The sequence below is a fragment of the Macaca thibetana genome, chromosome 3, assembly GCF_024542745.1.
Source record: "Macaca thibetana thibetana isolate TM-01 chromosome 3, ASM2454274v1, whole genome shotgun sequence".
In the NCBI taxonomy this organism is placed as follows: domain Eukaryota; kingdom Metazoa; phylum Chordata; class Mammalia; order Primates; family Cercopithecidae; genus Macaca; species Macaca thibetana.
This window is the reverse complement of record NC_065580.1, coordinates 44,233,744-44,250,901: the sequence shown is the minus strand read 5'-3', so window position 1 is coordinate 44,250,901 and position 17,158 is coordinate 44,233,744. Positions and strand designations below refer to the sequence as shown.

The following is a 17,158-nucleotide window of genomic DNA, read 5'->3' as shown; positions in this document are numbered from 1 at the left end:
TATCTATTATCTGTTTGTATGTTTTTGAGGCAAGATGTGTCAGCCTGTCACCCAGGCTGGAGTGCAGTGAGTGGTACAATCATTGCTCACTGCAGCCTCAACCTCCTGGGCTCCAGCCGTCTACCAGCCTCAGCCTCCCGAGTAGCTAGGAGTACAGGTACGTGCCACCATGCCTGGCTAATTTTATTGTTTTTGTAGAGATGGGGTCTTGTTATGTTGCCCAAGCTGGTCTTGAATTCATGGCCTCAACTGATCGTCCCACCTTGGCCTTCTAAAGTGCTGGAATTACAGGTGTGAGCCACTGTGCTGGGCTTTGTTTACTTAGATGTTTAGTGTATTTTTTTTTTACCTTTATTTAACTCATCTTAGCACTGTGTCTGGTTCTTACTAGATAAATGTATGGTTAAAGAATGCATAACATAAATAAAACATAATGCTATATATAATGGGTATTTCCACTTCCTGTTTTTCTTCAAGTGCTGAAATCTTTTTATTGTTTTATTTTTTTATTAGCTTCATGTATTATTCATGGGTTTTTGTCTACTGTTGGAATACAGAGTTACATTTTTCTAACTATTAATGGAATTAATGTGAGGTCTGTGGTGATGAATACGTATGACATTGTCATTTTTCCAACTCATTTGAATTAGAAATAATAATTGGCATTGTGAATTATGTGCATGGGATGGTTTATCGGGGTTTGAAAGAGGCAGGCACTTCCTACAGGTTTTAAAAATCATCAGGGTTAAGTAGAAGAAGCGTTATATCAGGGAACTACAGGGATAAGGCAATTGCATTATTTTTCTTAATTTGCTTTTCTAGGTAAGCAATATATAATTATTAAGATTTTATTTAAAGAATTGAAATAGGGAGCAAGAACATTATTGTTTCTTTCTATTCTTCCTTGATGCCTGCTTGCTTGCTTGCTTTTCTTTTTCTTTCTTTCTTTCTTTCTTTCTTTCTTTCTTTCTTTCTTTCTTTCTTTCTTTCTTTCTTTCTTTCTTTCTTTCTCTCTCTCTCTCTCTTTCTTTCTTTCTCTCTCTCTCTCTCTTTCTTTCTCTCTCTCTTTCTCTTTCTTTCTTTCTCTCTCTTTCTTTCTCCCTCTATCTCTCTCCCTTTCTTTCTTTTCTTTTCTTTTCTTTTTTTCAGAGTCTCACTCTGTCACTCAGGCTGGAGTGCCATGGCATGATCTTGACCCACTGCAACCTCCGCCTCCTAGGTTCAAGTGATTCTCCTGCCTCAGCCTCCTGAGTAGCTGGGATTACAGGCACCTGACACCATGCCCAGCTAATTTTTGTATTTTTAGCAGAGACAGGGTTTCCCCATATTGGCCAGGCTGGTCTCGAACTCGTGACCTCGTTATCCACTTGCCTAGGCCTCCCAAAGTGCTGGGATTACAGGTGTGAGCCACCACGCCTGGACCCTTGATGTCATTTTTCTATGTGGCCACTGTTCTCAGTGCTGGATCAGAGGAATAGCACTGTATGTGTGTGGACTTCCATGTGTCATTTAATAAATGTTTGTTGAGTGACTATATGAATGAAGGAGTGGAATGTTTCTTGTTATGGAAAAGCATACAGTTTGGTGGAGAGGACAGATCTTTAAACAAATTTTGCTATAGAAGCAGAGGAGAGAGCCACAAGGTTCCCAGGGGAACCACTTAGCAAAGGCAGATAGTAGATGACATCTCACCTAGGTGTTAATGTAAGAGTAAGAAGTAGTGAAGGGCATTCCAAGGAGAGGAGTAGTAGGTGCAAGGCCTAGAGGCATGAAAAGATTATGATATTTGGGAATTAGGAGAAATTCAGTGTAGCTAGGGCATGGGAAAATAAGAGAAAACAATGGCATAGGAGTTTGGAGCAATACTGTGAAGGGTTTGGAAGAGCCTACTGAGTTGTGATTTTATCCTGGCGGTAGGTAAATTCTGGAGCTTTCATCTAGGACATTAGTGTAAACAAGTTTTGCTTTTGGTTTTATTTTTTAGAAATGTATTTTTGGCAGTGAAATGGAAGATGGACTGGAAGAGAAAATCTGGAGGCCGGGAGTTCAGGTTAGGAGACCAAGATAACCTAGATAAGAGATGATGAAGACTTAAATTGATGTTGGCAAGGAAGATGGAGGGGCAAGGATGGATTATGGAACACAATTGACATCTGAGAGATATTTGTGTGCAAGGCACACAGCAAAGGCTACTGATTCAGTTAGTGACAGGTCGTGGGGGATGAGCAGGGATGGGCCAGTTTTGTAATCTGGGAGAGTTTTTGAGATGTATTCCCTCTCTGACCTCTATTAACTAGCACAGAGTCTTCTGGATATTATTAGGTGCTCAATAAAAGTTTGTTGTATGAGAATAAGTAATATTTTCTTTATCTCTCATTTGGTTGTATCTTTCCCTACTTTATTATTTCATTTTTTCTTACATTTTATCCTTGTATTATGACACTATTTCTTAGTTTTGCTTTTGTTTTCCCCTAGAAGAATACTTTGGTTAAAATGTATCACATGCAAAATAGAATAACACACCTCCATACAGTGTTGCTTCAGGTTATAATTTTTCTATATATGTACAGTATGCCAAAAGGATGCTATTTCTAGAGAGAACGTTTAAAACTCAAATTTCTTTAAAGTTACTTTAGTGTTTCACATATTTGCCAGATGTCATTGTCATTGAAGATAAGCATTGATTAAATTTCAGAATTTTATTAATGAAAGCAATCTTTTGAGCAAATTTAGAAAAATAAATTTAAATAAAAAATAAATTTAGAAAATAAATTTAGTTTTAGTAGGGTATATTATTTATTTTTTGGAGCAAAATTAGTTCTTTATAATGTCAACGATAATAGTGTTTTACATTATCAAAGTAAATTCCCAAAGGTAAAGAATGATTTGTGAGTGCCACTGGGCTTGGCTGTGTTGAAATTGAGCCTGTTGTTACTTCTGATTTATGACTGGGAGAGTCTGTACTCATTGTGCTCACTCTGATATGCTAGTCAGGAAAAAAAAAAAAAAAGAAAAGAAAACACAACCAAACTGGCTGATGTCATTTTTATATGGTTATTTTTTCTATCTTCAAGACAAAATCACCAAGATAACATTTTTGAAGCACCCACCTGCACTTCAGGCTGTTGAGTCCTAGTGGAAGGCGTCATCTTGGATTTTTACAACCCTCAGTCACATGACTACAGCTCCCACCAACAATATGTCAAAAAGAACAGGTTGTTTGTGTCACTAAACACTATAATAAAAGAATAAAATAATATTTACAGAATAACAGTTTATACTAGAGCAATAGTTTGAAATCTGGTTGTGTATCAGGATCACATGAAAGCTTTTTTCAAATATTGTTTCTGGGTTCCATTCCCTGGAAGATTTTGATGTGGCAGGGCAGGGTTAGGCCTGTAGAATGTATGTAGAAGTTGTATCTGGGAAGCCTGGTTAGTAGCGATAGGACGATATGGATGAGAGACTATTCTAAGAGACTGTTAATGGACAGAATTTAGCTTCTTAGTGATGTTAAGGGATGAAGGTGCTGATACTCAGTCATTCAAAAAAGCGCATTGGATCTTTTTTTAATAAAAAATTAAGTATACCTACTTAAAGCAAATATGTAAAAAGTTCAAATTTTTAAAATTCTGGTAAATTTCTGGGTGTTATATATTATTCCCAATACTTTTCTGTGTTTAAATTTTTTAAAAAGTGTTGATGCAGTTGAAATTGCTTGTTACTCTCTGAATATTTGCTTCTTTCTTAAGAGATTACAGATTTTGTTTAGATGTACCAAAGTCAGGTGAAAAGATTCTGATTAGTTTCAGCCAGTCACGGTCATCCTGTTTCCCTTGCAAGTGACTGGTTTGGGGGTCAGGCTGTGACTCAGTGCTGACCAATGAGATGTGAGAGGACATCTCCTGGCGGGTTTCTGGAAAAGGGTTTTTAAATATTTTTAGAAAAAGACATTAAGGGAGAATGCCTCCTTTTTTCAAGGCTTGATGTCATTCTTTGATGAAATGCCTGAAGCTGCATCATAGACTCATAACTATGAGGGCAACAGTCAGATGAGAAAGTTGACATGCTGGAGATTACTGTAAACATATGGAACCTTTGTCTTTCATGATATAAAGCTGTGAAATGAATAATAGTACAGCTGCCCTATTTTTGGATTTTCTGTTATGTGAGATGATAAATAATTGTAAGCTCTATGAGGGCCAGGTCTTTACATGTTTATTCTTTGTAACATCCCTTATTCTAGAATGGTGCCTGGCACCATAGTATATAAAACAAATATTATATAATAATGTATTTAAGTCAGTTTGCAGCCAAAGTTACCTTGAAAGATTTAGTGGGTTTTAATGGCACAATTAGAGGAAAAACATCTGTGTAAATGGTCTCAATCATGTTAATCTTTTATTTCTTTTTTTTTTTTTTTTTTTGATGGAGTCTCTTTTTGTTGCCCAGGCTGGAGTGGTGCAATCTCAGCTTACTGTAGCCTACACTTCCCAGTGTCAAGCAATTCTAACACCTTAGCCTCTCGAGTTGCTGAGACCACAGGCACATGCCACCATGCCCCGTTCTTTTTAAAAAGACAGAGTCTCGCTATGTTGCCCAGGCTGGTGTCAAAGTTGTGGTCTCAAGGGATCCTCCTGCCTCAGCCTCCCAAAGTGCTGGGATTACAGGCGTGAGCCACTGTGCCCAGCCTCAATTGTGTTAATCTCGAAATGTTGTTAATGAGTTTGTCTCTCTGTGCTATTTACAGATGCTTATATGTTAAGTAACATTTTATTCCCAGGAGTTTAAAATTGTCTTGCTACTTTGATGAAGACAAAATCTAAAATTCATACCCCCCAAATCATGCTCTTAAAAATCAAAACATGGGCAAGATTTTAACCTCAGGAGAAAGCAAATGAGAATAATGAGAAAATAGTGTCATTTTTACTTATTCATTTATGTGCTAGAAATTTTCATTATGTTTAAGCTATATTTCACATATAAAAAAGAATTTAAAATTCGTATATGTGAATCTACTTCTACAAGTTTGGAAACTTTTGTTGCACGATTTATCTGAATATTGTTGTTCGTTTATGTGAGATAAGCAGCTTGTTCATTATTTCTTTATGGAAGAAACTCACCAGGATCTTCTATATGGGTTGGACAAGATAATTAGCACCATCCCAGTTTTTTCCTAAGTCAGTTCCTAGAACTTTGCTTGCAGTGCTAAATTACCAAATTATGTCAGAGAGAGGGCCATCTATAATGAGAACTGTTATTAGAATTCAAGCACAAAGATTTCCTTTTCTCAGTCTGCATTTTAAGGGAATTTATGGAAGCCCTCCTAGTAACAACTATTCACCAATGAACTTTGAGGGCTATGAGCACTACTATTAAAGCTTTGTAAATGTATAACAATAGAATTGATTTTCTTCTGATTTACCTTGTGTAAACCACCAGAAATAAGTTTAATTTTGTAAGCGTTCAGTTAGCAATCTGTATGCTCTTCTACCTAATTCCATATCTCATAACTGGAACTTCATTTGCATTCCCACTGCCCTAATCTCAAGGAGATACCAATTTCACTTGTATATTAAGTTGGGTTTGCTTTTATTACAAGGAGGAAGAAACTTTTAGATACATAATTTGACTTTGACTTTTCTGACGCTGTTTTCAAAAAGGTTACTTAACCAGTATTTTTGATGCATTTCTCCACACATAGTATGATATCTGTAACTGAATCTTTAATTCCCTTGTTACAACGGAGTGAATTTCTTGAATCCTTGCTACAGTTCCACCATCCTTATATTATGCTTTTACAGCAATTCCCTAGACTCAGGAAGGTGAAGAATGAAGTTTATAATGGTATTGAATACCAAACTGTTGCTTGATTTATTCAGGAAGGTTGTTATATGCTGGGATCAAGTGACAGCTTAAAAGCTAGTATAATTCATCATCATCAGTTAATTTTCACTGGGTGTCCACTGGGTGCTGAACATCGTACAAGGCTCTTTATCAGCATATATGTGTCTGATAAGGTTGATGGAATTCTAAGAATATAGGATCTTGTACTTAAGGAACTCTATATAATCAAGGCAAGTCAGCAAATGTCCGGTATTGTCAAACTCTGTGCACAAAATGTATATTACTAAAAATACTTTATTTTTGTGAAGGGTTCATGTCAGTAAATTGAGGTCCCAGACTCAGTATCTATACTGCTATCAGAAGAAAGGGGTGATATTGGATAGACCATGAACAGTTATCTACTATGTCTTGTTTTTGGCTGATCAGCACACACTTATGGGTGTATAAACATGCAGATAATGCCACAATGTTTTTACTTAATGAGATCCAATGATCCCTCACACAAATGTATATGTACCTCTCTCCCTAATGGGAGACAAATCAAAGTCACATCCAGATGAAGCATCTAGAGCTAGCGTCATGTTATTCCACAGACCTCTAGGTGATGTTTGTTCCTCCTCTGAAGTAATTCAGAAACCTCACCTACATCAAATTTGGAAGTAGCCCTTCATGATCCTGCAACATATGGCTTAAAACACATCTGGATAGACAGAATGTAGGATAGTCACAGTGTACTCTGAAGTACAGTGCTGGTCTAGGGAATGCACCATATTTCCCTGGTTAGGGTGGTACAGAAGATAATATGGCCAGGGACTATCATAACCATCTTGTTGTTGAGTTTCTTCCCTGACCTTGGTCTGGGTTCTGTCCCAGTGGATTTGTTTACTGCAGGATTATCTATTAAGAAGATTCCCCTTGTTTGGGCTCCTTCATAGCCATCTCTGAGGAGGGGTTCAGGAAGGATTTCCTTGGAGACGCCTTAGCAGTTCTTTCCTTGTTAGCAACAAGGCCTTGGATTCAGATTCCCTTAGGGTGGGACAGTCATAAGCCTTTATTTGCTAGGCTGGGGATGTTTCTAGCAATACAGTGTCTTTATGATTTTTGTTGATTGCTTTATCTATCTTATTTTTTGGAGGTGGCAGTAGAAGATTTCATTTTCTGGTCACTGGCTCCAAATTTGTGTCAAGTCATGATCTTTGACTCTGGTCCCTTGCTTTGCCACTTTAGTTTTTGGGCTCTGGGCTCTCCATATCTCCTTTTGTATCAATTTAATAGCTTCCTGTCACTAGCTCTACTTCTGCAAGTGATGAGGTTTGACCTGCGTTGCTGCGCCTCCCCCAGGATTTACTCCTTGTGAATGAATGATCTGAATGACTTAAAGGCAGTGAGTAGGGGAGGCACTTGGATGAGCCTGGAGTTCAGTCTTCAACAGTTCAATCTCCTCCCTAGTATTTCCAGCACTTCAGTCAGCACACCAAATTCCAATTGTAACAAGTAATGTGGCTGTTAAATTCAGCTAACATGTATATGATTATCTTAACTTTACTGGTCCCAGATCCCTGGCTACCAAGGCTGTTCCTTGGTTTGTATATGTGTGAATTGCATAAAGGCAAGTGGGGGCTGAACTTCAGTTCTTCCTCTACTCACCAGCGCTTGAACCACAGCAAGCATGACTTTTTGAAATGTGTCTATACAGAGGAGAGGACCTTTTTGAGTTTACACAATAATAAATTTATTTGCACGTTGCTGGCTATGGCTGTATCACCTGTAGGTAAAAAAAAAAAAACAGCTTTTAATAAAGCTGTCTACTTTTTCTAGTTGGTTTTTACTTCAACTAGTTAGAATGTAGTTTATTGTTTTGTTGTAGGAACTTCTCAAGGCCATAAAAAATCTAATATACAAACACGTGGGCAATTTTCTGCAGAATACTGTGAGGATCCAGTCTTAGTATACACATTCCAAGAACTGATGAGACTTGTATTAACTAACCAGTTAGCTGCTCTTTAATAGTAACTGCTGCTTTTTCAGGTTAGGATGGAGGGATCTCATTGTTCCCATTCTTGCCTTTACTTAGCTAACTTCACATTTCAACAATCTACTTCTGATACAGGTGTTTACATTAGGTCAGAGTTCTTGGTTTCAAACTTTTTGATATATATCCTTGTTTTGTTAGAAAGCCTGAGTCACATGGAGGAGAGTAAAGGGATCCAAAAGCAGGGCTGGGTCTGGGACCTATATTGGAAAAGTGTTCTGCATCTATCTAAGTTTGTCAATACATTCATTGAGGTGAAACCTGAGAGTGCTGCATGCTTCTTAATGGGAGGTCTTCTTGCATGCTTTGTGGCCTCTGTTGCTTGCTTTTATGCTTTTATCCTCAAATGAATGACAAATTTGGCTTTACATCAGGCTAGCTTTTGTACATCAAAATTTCTAGTTAATTTCTCTGGATAACAAGCATTAGAGAAAAGCTGTACGTGGATAAAATATAGTGGATTTTTTTTTTTCTTCATTGGTTTACTATCTGGGGATGTTTTAGTAATACATGCAGATCTTAAAACAAAATGCTGATTATTCTTTTTAAAACTGTTTATATTTGGATTTACTTTTCTCTCATATCGTAAGTTTTCTGAAAAATGAAAGAAAATGTTTGTATATTAACTTGAAAAATGTTTATTTGCAAAAAGGTTTTCTGCTGATTTACAGAGAAAAAAAGCTAATAACACAGAATAAAAAAAAAAGACAAATAGTAATTCAGGAATAAATGGGGAAAATTATGTAGAGGAGGATAAGGAAAGGAAAAAACAAGGGTTAGGAGCTGGAAATCTAGGCCTCCCCGTACATAGGAGGATCTGTCATTTCTCTCATTTGCAAGTGAAGTCCTAATGTGGGGGAGGGAGGGAATGTTGAGGGTAAAGGGTGAAGTAACTTTTGTAAGACAGCAGAAATGGGAAATATTTACTCTAGCATTCAAACCCTGGTTTGTCTTGTTCAAAATCTATAGGCTTACCACTATTGTTGCGAATATCTTGTTTGAGGAAAGTCATTAGCAGTTACACATAAATTACTCCTGATACAAAGGTGATCAACTCATCCCAGATTGTCAGGGACAGACCTGGTTTTGAAACTAAAAATTCTTCATCCCAGGAAGCCCCGCCACACTCCACCACCCCCTTAGTCCTGAGTAAACTGGGATTGTTGGGTCACCCTATCTGATATCCTCCTAGCCATGATTAGGATGGAAATTTAAGAAAATTTTATATACTGGTCTTCAAATGGCAAGTAAGGTGGGATGGATACTTTTTCTACAAAACTACATGATATCATTATTATACCTCATTAATAATTAGACCTTGCATTGTAAAGATTGTCAACTTTTTCTTTTTCTCTCTCTTCTTCTCTCTTTTTTTTTTCTTCCTTGAGATAGGATCTCTGTCTGTCACTCAGGGTGGAGTGCAGTGGCCTGATCATGGTTCACTATAAACTTGCCCTCCTGGGCTCAAGCCATCCTCCTACCGTAGCCTCCCACGTAGCTGGGATACAGGCGTGTGCTGTCACACCCCGCTAATTTTTTATTTTTTTGTAGAAACAGAGTTTTACTATGTTGTTCTGGCTGGTCTCGAAATCCTGGGCTCAAGTGATCCTCCGACGTCAGCCTCTCAAAGCACTGGGCTCTGCGCCTGGCTCAGATTGTCTACTTTCTAAGATCCACTGTAGCTGTGGATTTAGTAGCATTCTTCCTACTATTATTAAGAGATTGTTTATATGTTGTTAATAGATTGTGTATATTTTTAGCCAATCATCATTTAAGCATTTCTTTCCTGTGAAATTTGGCATATTTTGAGTCATTTGGGCTAAGGGCAGTTTATGTATCGTATGTATACACACACACACACACACATATATGAATATATGTGTGTGTATATATGTATGTATATATTCATAGTACATAGTTGTTAATAGGCCTTTATAGAAGCCATTAATGTTTTATGGAGTCTCAGCATTAATTCTGTAGCTTAAATAGGATAAAAATTAATTCCTTATGGAACAGTAGGAAATGAGCATTCCAGGTCAGCAAGAAGTGCCCCTCCCTGCTGCCATACAGATTCCTTTTGTTTGGTATCTGGAACATCTCTTAACGTATTTCACTCAGCTGTGGTCAAAACTGGTTTGCTGCCAACTGCAAAACAGAAAGTATAGAGCGGGCACACCCAGGTTTTAAGACCCAGTCCTAAAAGTGGCAGAAATAATTCCTGCTCTCATTCCTTTAGAGAGACCATAGATACATAGCTAAACCTAACTGCAAGGTTAGGGTTGCAGAAAAATGGGACTAACCACGTACTAAGGACAATTGGGAAAATTAATTTGGAGAAGAGTCTCTTACTCCAGGCATTATTTAAATCTAAGTACTCTCTAAATGTTCTTTATGAAATACAGAAAAATTACTGCCTCTCTAAACAACTTCTAAAGTTTTATCCTTTCTTTGGGGATGGGGGTAGTTGTACTTCCTGTTGTCATCTGGAGATTTATTTTGAATCATTAAAACCGAACTCATGTTAAAAATTCTGTAAGATGTGATGTAATCATAAAACAATTGTCTCCTTTGAGAGTTCCCAGCCAGGTAGTTACAGAATTTGACTGGAATCCTTAAATTGATGAGTGTTCCAAAAAATGTCAGGATTCCAAAGTGTATTTCAGCATGTTAAATATCCACATCAAATAAAGTAAAGATGGAAAATATTATGTCAAAAAAGAGTCCAGAAGCTCAAGAGGTAAATACAAAAACAAAATTAGAAGACCCTTGAAGGGGAAATAAAGAAACAGATACAGAAAGTGCCAGAAACATCTAGACTATGTCAGTGTTGGGATATAGGGTCCATGTAGGGTTTCCATATTGAGGAAGATTTGGATCAAGTTGATGAAAAGAACTGGGCATTAGGATGTTCATTTTAGTTGATTTTAGCCTAAATTCACACTATATTGCAATAAAAATGTAAAATAGTTTTTATCATATTAGTGCATATAGAAGTAACTTTTCATCTTCCTTTTAAAGCTGTTGTATATCTGTGCATATCATATATATATATATATATATATATATATATATATATATATATATATATATCTTCTACTATCTGTGTATGTATTTGTCCCATTGTGACTATGGAGTAGCAAAGTCATGGGTATCAGTAAAAGCTTTGTTGCCATCTCTGGGAAAAATCATTTAGATTTACACCAAGTCATTTTCTCCCTCCATATTCTACATTGACCATTTTGTTATTAACAATTTTACATCCTGAGCATTTAATTTTGATTTTTTTTATGTGTACAACAACCATTTAAGCTGAATAGCATGAGAATTCTTTTTAATTTTATTAAATCTGACTTGTGTAAAGAGACCAGTGGCTGAAGATGATTTGCACATACTAATAGATTATACGCTATAGCAAAATGTTGCTTTATATTGCCACTCCAGCAGCTGTGGTTTCCAGTATAGTTATTACTAGCTACAATATCACCAGTTTTTTTTTTAAATTATCAAAAGAAGTTCATGCTATTGACTCATTTACTCCCATATTTATTATTCTTATTGAAAATCACTAGACCTAATTTTATTGGTTTCCTTCCTGATTGAAAACATTTGAACCTAGAAAGCGCAGTATTTCTTAAGACATTTGTAACTATTCATCATGGATATTAAAATTACAATCATGCTGTATTGTGTCAGCAATGATTTTTTTAAAAAACGTCTTTACACATATGCTAAGCGGATGACCAATGCTATCCAGGTTTGAAGACGCTGAATGTTCTTATAAGTGGTATTTGAAATTTTGATGTGTATTGCATTCATTACTGAATATCAAGAATACTTTTTTTTTTTGCTAGTATTATGGAGTAAATTTAAAATGGGGTCTTTTGTAGAAGTACCCATCCTGTTTAGAATGATATAACAGATGCTGAATGTTCACATATCAAACAAAATGCCAGCTTTCTGTAGAAAAGAGGTGTCAAAAAGTTTCTTTGTACCTTTAACGCATGTGATTATGTAGTACAAAATGCAGAGTTTGTAAAATTTCTTGAATATACAGGCAAAAAAATGAATAATTCAAAACAACTCATAAGTTCTACATTCTATTGTCCCTTTATAACGCAGGCAGAAGATAGCAGTGCGCTCCCAATAGAGCTGAATTTGCACAAGTTACACCTCTGAAAAATGCCAGATGGTCTATGGTCTACTTTTGAGAGCTGTCACATATGTAAAGATTTGAAAAAAGAAAGACAGCTGAATGAGAGCAGTGGATCATTAAAGGGAGAGCGAGGGTCCCTAGGCATCACTTGTGTTTTAAGAAGCATTGTGTCGTTTCCATATTAGCGTGTGTTGTTTTTTTTTTTTTAAAGCCATACACAACTTTGACACAATAAGGAAGGAAATCTGTTTAAAGCCAAGTTGTTGTGGTTTAATCAGTCAGGCGTTTTTGTTCTTTATTTGAAAATAAAATCATGTTTCCTACTTGGTTTTAACTGCAATTTTACCATAAGATTCAAGTCACATCCATAAATAATTATCAATAAAGTTAAATTTAATTTCTGTTGAGATAGCTAATGTATTTAAGGCTTATCCAGTTTTGATTTGACTTACACAATACACACATCTGGCAAAATCATTCAACTAAGAAATATTTTAATGTTAGAAAAACTGGTGTAAAGGGATAATGCTTGGTTATCTGATCATAATCCAAACTATAGTGAAAATAATTAGGTGACAGTGAAACAAAAATAATGTACTGCTGTTTATCTGCCAACAGAAATGGATATCATTTTGAAGATTGAAATATAGATAAATCATTAAGCATACGTGAGAATATCACTCCAGCCATACCTAGTAATTTGCAAATAGTCAATTTTGGTAGCAGAGAAAGGTCACATATGTCAATTTTAGAATTTGGTAGCCAGGATACAAGTGTCTTTTACCACTCTTATTTTTATTTATGAAAAATATTTATTGCATAGTAATTCTAAATTTATTTTGAATTATGAAATATGACAGGACGTTTTTGATTGACAAGGAGTCTCTCCAGCTTTGGTCAATGCCATTTCAACTCAATCAAGCTCTCAGATTGCTTGAAATATTCTTTCCAGAGGAAAAAGTGGCCGAAAACATTCCATTTATTTGGTGAGATTACTGGAAAGTGCTCTGAAAATAACACCAAATTAGGTTTAACTGTCTTTTTTGGCATCTTTTAAAGTACATATGCATAACTAGCTTTATGTTCAATAGCAGTCATTAGCATGTCATTCTAGTTGATACAAGAAGTTACAGAAGCAGCAAATTCATCTCTAAATCAAACCATTGCACACCCGTAAGAAATCCTTTTACAGATGCTGTGTAGATTTTAGTTATGAAAAGGGCATATATAACTGCTGAACAGATGTTTACTTTTAGACTATTATTCCTCTTTATCAGTAAAGAACTGAAAAACTATAACAGGATGTCCTATATTAGTTTTTATAAATCAGATATTAATGTTAATAGACTTGGTATGAAAGTATGCATTTAGGTAAAAAAAATCCATCATTTTTCTTAAAATATGCTAGTAAATGAGTAGAATATTTTGACATGTTAAGGTGTTTTTCTTCACAATACATAGGATGTAGGAAAAAGAATTGAAGTAAACAATGGCTTACTAAAGACTTACTCAGAGGCAAACTGTTTTTTTTTTCTGAAAAATGCTTCAAGTCTTATGTAGACCCCAACGATAATAAGTCCTCTTTAGCACATTTATCAACCCAATGTATAACTGTTACATCCTTACATGCAATACTTTTCCAAGTGGAACAGTTCTTCATAGTCTTTTGTAATTTACATTTCATAATTGCTCATAATCATGAACAGAAAAAAAGACTAATTAAAACAGTGAGTTTTAGATTTTTAAATTTCAGGGAAGTATAACAGTACAATTTTCACATGAATGTTTTTTGTTGTTGCTCGTGTTTTTTGCTGAAAAGCTGTGATATATAACTTTGCTTAAAATTTATATAATGAAGGTAAATGATGATTTTAATACTTAATGTAAACAGATAACTTTTGGGGGGCATCAGGGCTTTTAGCTGCAAAAATCTTGGCTAATTTAAATAGAAAATAAATTTATTAGCAGCACATAGATAATCTCAGAGTTATACAGCTAAGGATCATGTCCATCCATTCAGTAGGGCTTTTCTATTGAAAACCCCACTGCTGTAGCACTAGGCCACTCTTTGCTAGGAGGTGGACACCATAAGTTTTCCCTCACTGCTAAAATCAACAAATACCTCTTCACTCCCTGTGTTGAGAGGCTCCACCACCCTGGTGTGGCTAACAGCTTGCATTGATCACTTCCAAATGCAAGCCACACTTCTGTTTGGCAGAATGTAGGTCACATCCTTGTCCTCTAGCTCCAGAGTAGCCTAGGGATGTTGTAGAGGAATTTACGTAACTCCATGCGTGTAACCGGAAATGTTGGACAACACAACACAAGAGGTGAATATTCACATTTGTTTTATGATTCATTGTCTAAAAAATCATATTTGTTTGTGGTTATGCTATTAAAACAGTCTCTTCTATTTACTCTTTAAATAAAAAGTTTTGTTTTTTTATATATGGGCATTTAATAAATTTGGAATTTACATGTACTAATTATATTAAGCATACGATACCCAAATATTAATTGTATAAATATTAATATTTATATAATTAATTATATTTTATTTATATATTTTATATGTTATATAAATATATATAATCAACATAATTACTTAGATTATATTGATTAAAACATTAATATTTATATTGATATAATTATATTAATTTATATAATAATGTAATTATGCATGTTAATTTATTGTACCCAAATATGTAGGTGTGTGCATGTCTACCTTATATTAATATATGAGTCCCATATTTGGGGCTTAATAATTTCATAAGCTTCATTGGCTTGTATGTCTATGCCTGGTCCAATGCCGTACTGCTTTAGGTACTGTGATAGAAATGGCTCATACGTCAAATCCTACAACCCTCTTTTTCTTCTTAAAATTTCCTTGGTCCTTCTTGATTACTCTTCCATATACATTTTTGGATCAGCTTGTCAAGTTCCATAAACAAGCCTGTTGGAAATGTTATGGAAATGGCATTAAATAATAAATTGGGGAGAATTAACATAATTAACATATTTATGTTCTCTCCACCTATTTGGGTTTCTTCTATGCATTTCAGTAGTGTTTTGTAATTTTTGCCATAAAACCTCTGTCCATTTTTTTCTAGTTTAATTCCAAGATACATATAGCGTCTTTTTTTGTTTGTTGGCTTGTTCTTTTCTTTTTTTGTTATTGTGAAGAGTTGTTTTTCTTGTATATTTTTTAATTGGTTTTACTGTCTGCTTACAGGAGCATTGTTGATTTTGTATGGTTGTGTATCAGTCTTGCTACATTTTTAGACTTTCAGTATTTATAGTCTTAAACTTAGATTATATGTATACTATATATTTGAATGTTCCCCAGAACATTCAACTCTGTGCACAGCTCAAAAATTTTGTATATTCCTTCTAGAAGTCAGACCTATTACATTTCTTTGTCTTGTTTATTGCTTGTACTATGATCTTCTGCATAATGTTACATAAGTCACGTAAGAATGGGCATTTGATGTACTTCTAAAGTCCTGACATTTAATTTTGGTAGATATGTTTTATTAAAGAAATTATCTTGTATTCCTAACTTTTCATAACTGGTTTATTTCAAAATCAAATTAAAGAATAAATATAGAAAAGATTTTTTTCTGCAGGATTCACAATGGGATTTTTTTTAAAAACACCGTATTTTTCTTTGTATTGTTCAGCTTTGAATACCAGAACTTATCATTTCTTTCCTTTTATTTGAAAAGACAATTGAGTAGTTTGTTATTAGTAGTAGTATTGAAATAACACTGTTGTGTCTATGCACAAAGAGGGCTCAGCACATAGAAAACAATCAGCATTCTCTGAATGAGTCTTAAATTACCTTTTCAGATTTCTAACTTAAATTTTCTTTAAAACCTCCCAAAACAGTATTTCTCTGGTCTACTTTTTATATCCTTGCACAAACCCACTTTTGACGACCCTGTTCCCATTTTCTGTTTTAGTAAATTATACTTTCTCTATGTCTATGTTAGTATTTTTCTTTCTCTTCTTTGTTGCCTCTTCAGTGTTAATATCATGGGTAAAACCCCAAATCTCTGCTACTGAATGTATTTTCATTATTTTAAAATATTAATTTCTTTTTCTTTAACTGGCTGACTTTTTCCTGTTTTTAATTTAGCCCAACCTCAGCGCTTGCCTCAGCTTCAGACTTCAGCACAGGTGTCGAGTGATGAGGAAATAGGCAAGATAAAGAATGGCCACACAGGTCTGAGCAATGGAAATGGAATTCACCATGGGGCCAAACACGGATCTGCAGATAATCGCAAACTTTCAGCACCTGTTTCGCAAAAAATGCATAGAAAAATTCAGTCCAGCTTGTCTGTAAACAGCGATATCAGTAAGAAGAGCAAAGTAAATGCTGTCTTTTCCCAAAAGACAGGCTCTTCACCTGAAGGTAAGTTTGAGATATATGTAGATTTTATTTGACCAGATGTAAAATAATATTTCCTGGTAATTATTTGATCAAGCAAATATAATTGAAGAATCTTGCTTATCCTTCAGACAAACAGGAATTTTGGTAAAATGCAGATTAACTTCCCCAAAGGAAAGCACAAGATAGAAAAGGAAGCAGTGGCAGCTGACATCCTGCTTTTAGATAATCGTCTTCTAGAGTGAATAGTCATTACTTTAAATATAACTGCTATACTTCTTTTTTTAATGCCACATTTAAAAATATAAATACAACATTTTGATGGCATACATGAGTGTATGTGTGTATTTTTATCTCTCCCTGATGCAATATGTTATTCTATAGTTCAGAGATAAGATTACCTGCTTGTATTTTTGTCTTGCAAATCAGTCCTTAAATAGACAAAGCTAAAATGAGAGAAAGATTAGGTAACTTTCATGCTCTTGCCAGGGAATAGGCCAGGTGATTTCTGTTGCTTGATTGACCAGCATCTTCCAGCCGCCATGTTGGTCAGCACCTCAACCATCTTCATTCCCATCCCATTCCAGCCTCACTGGTCTGGTCTTCAGCTCCTCCTTTAGAGGCACTTGGCTGTGTTCTCTGTCCCCTGAGGAACTAGTTATATCTCATCCTGCCCTTGGCTGGGTTAAAAACAGGTTAAATACTATGAACCTGAGAAAGTTTTTCTTTATTAAAC

At 35.2% G+C, this 17,158-nt stretch overlaps 1 protein-coding gene across 1 annotated transcript in view; it reads left to right on the top strand.

Moving 5' to 3' along the window:
• The window catches only part of MDFIC (MyoD family inhibitor domain containing), a 91,631-nt gene that overhangs the window by 41,667 nt on the left and 32,806 nt on the right, over positions 1–17,158 (top strand). Inside the window, exon 4 of the mRNA XM_050785143.1 lies at positions 16,171–16,446. Coding sequence (XP_050641100.1) covers positions 16,171–16,446 — 276 coding nt within the window. The remainder of the gene's footprint in view (positions 1–16,170; positions 16,447–17,158) is intronic.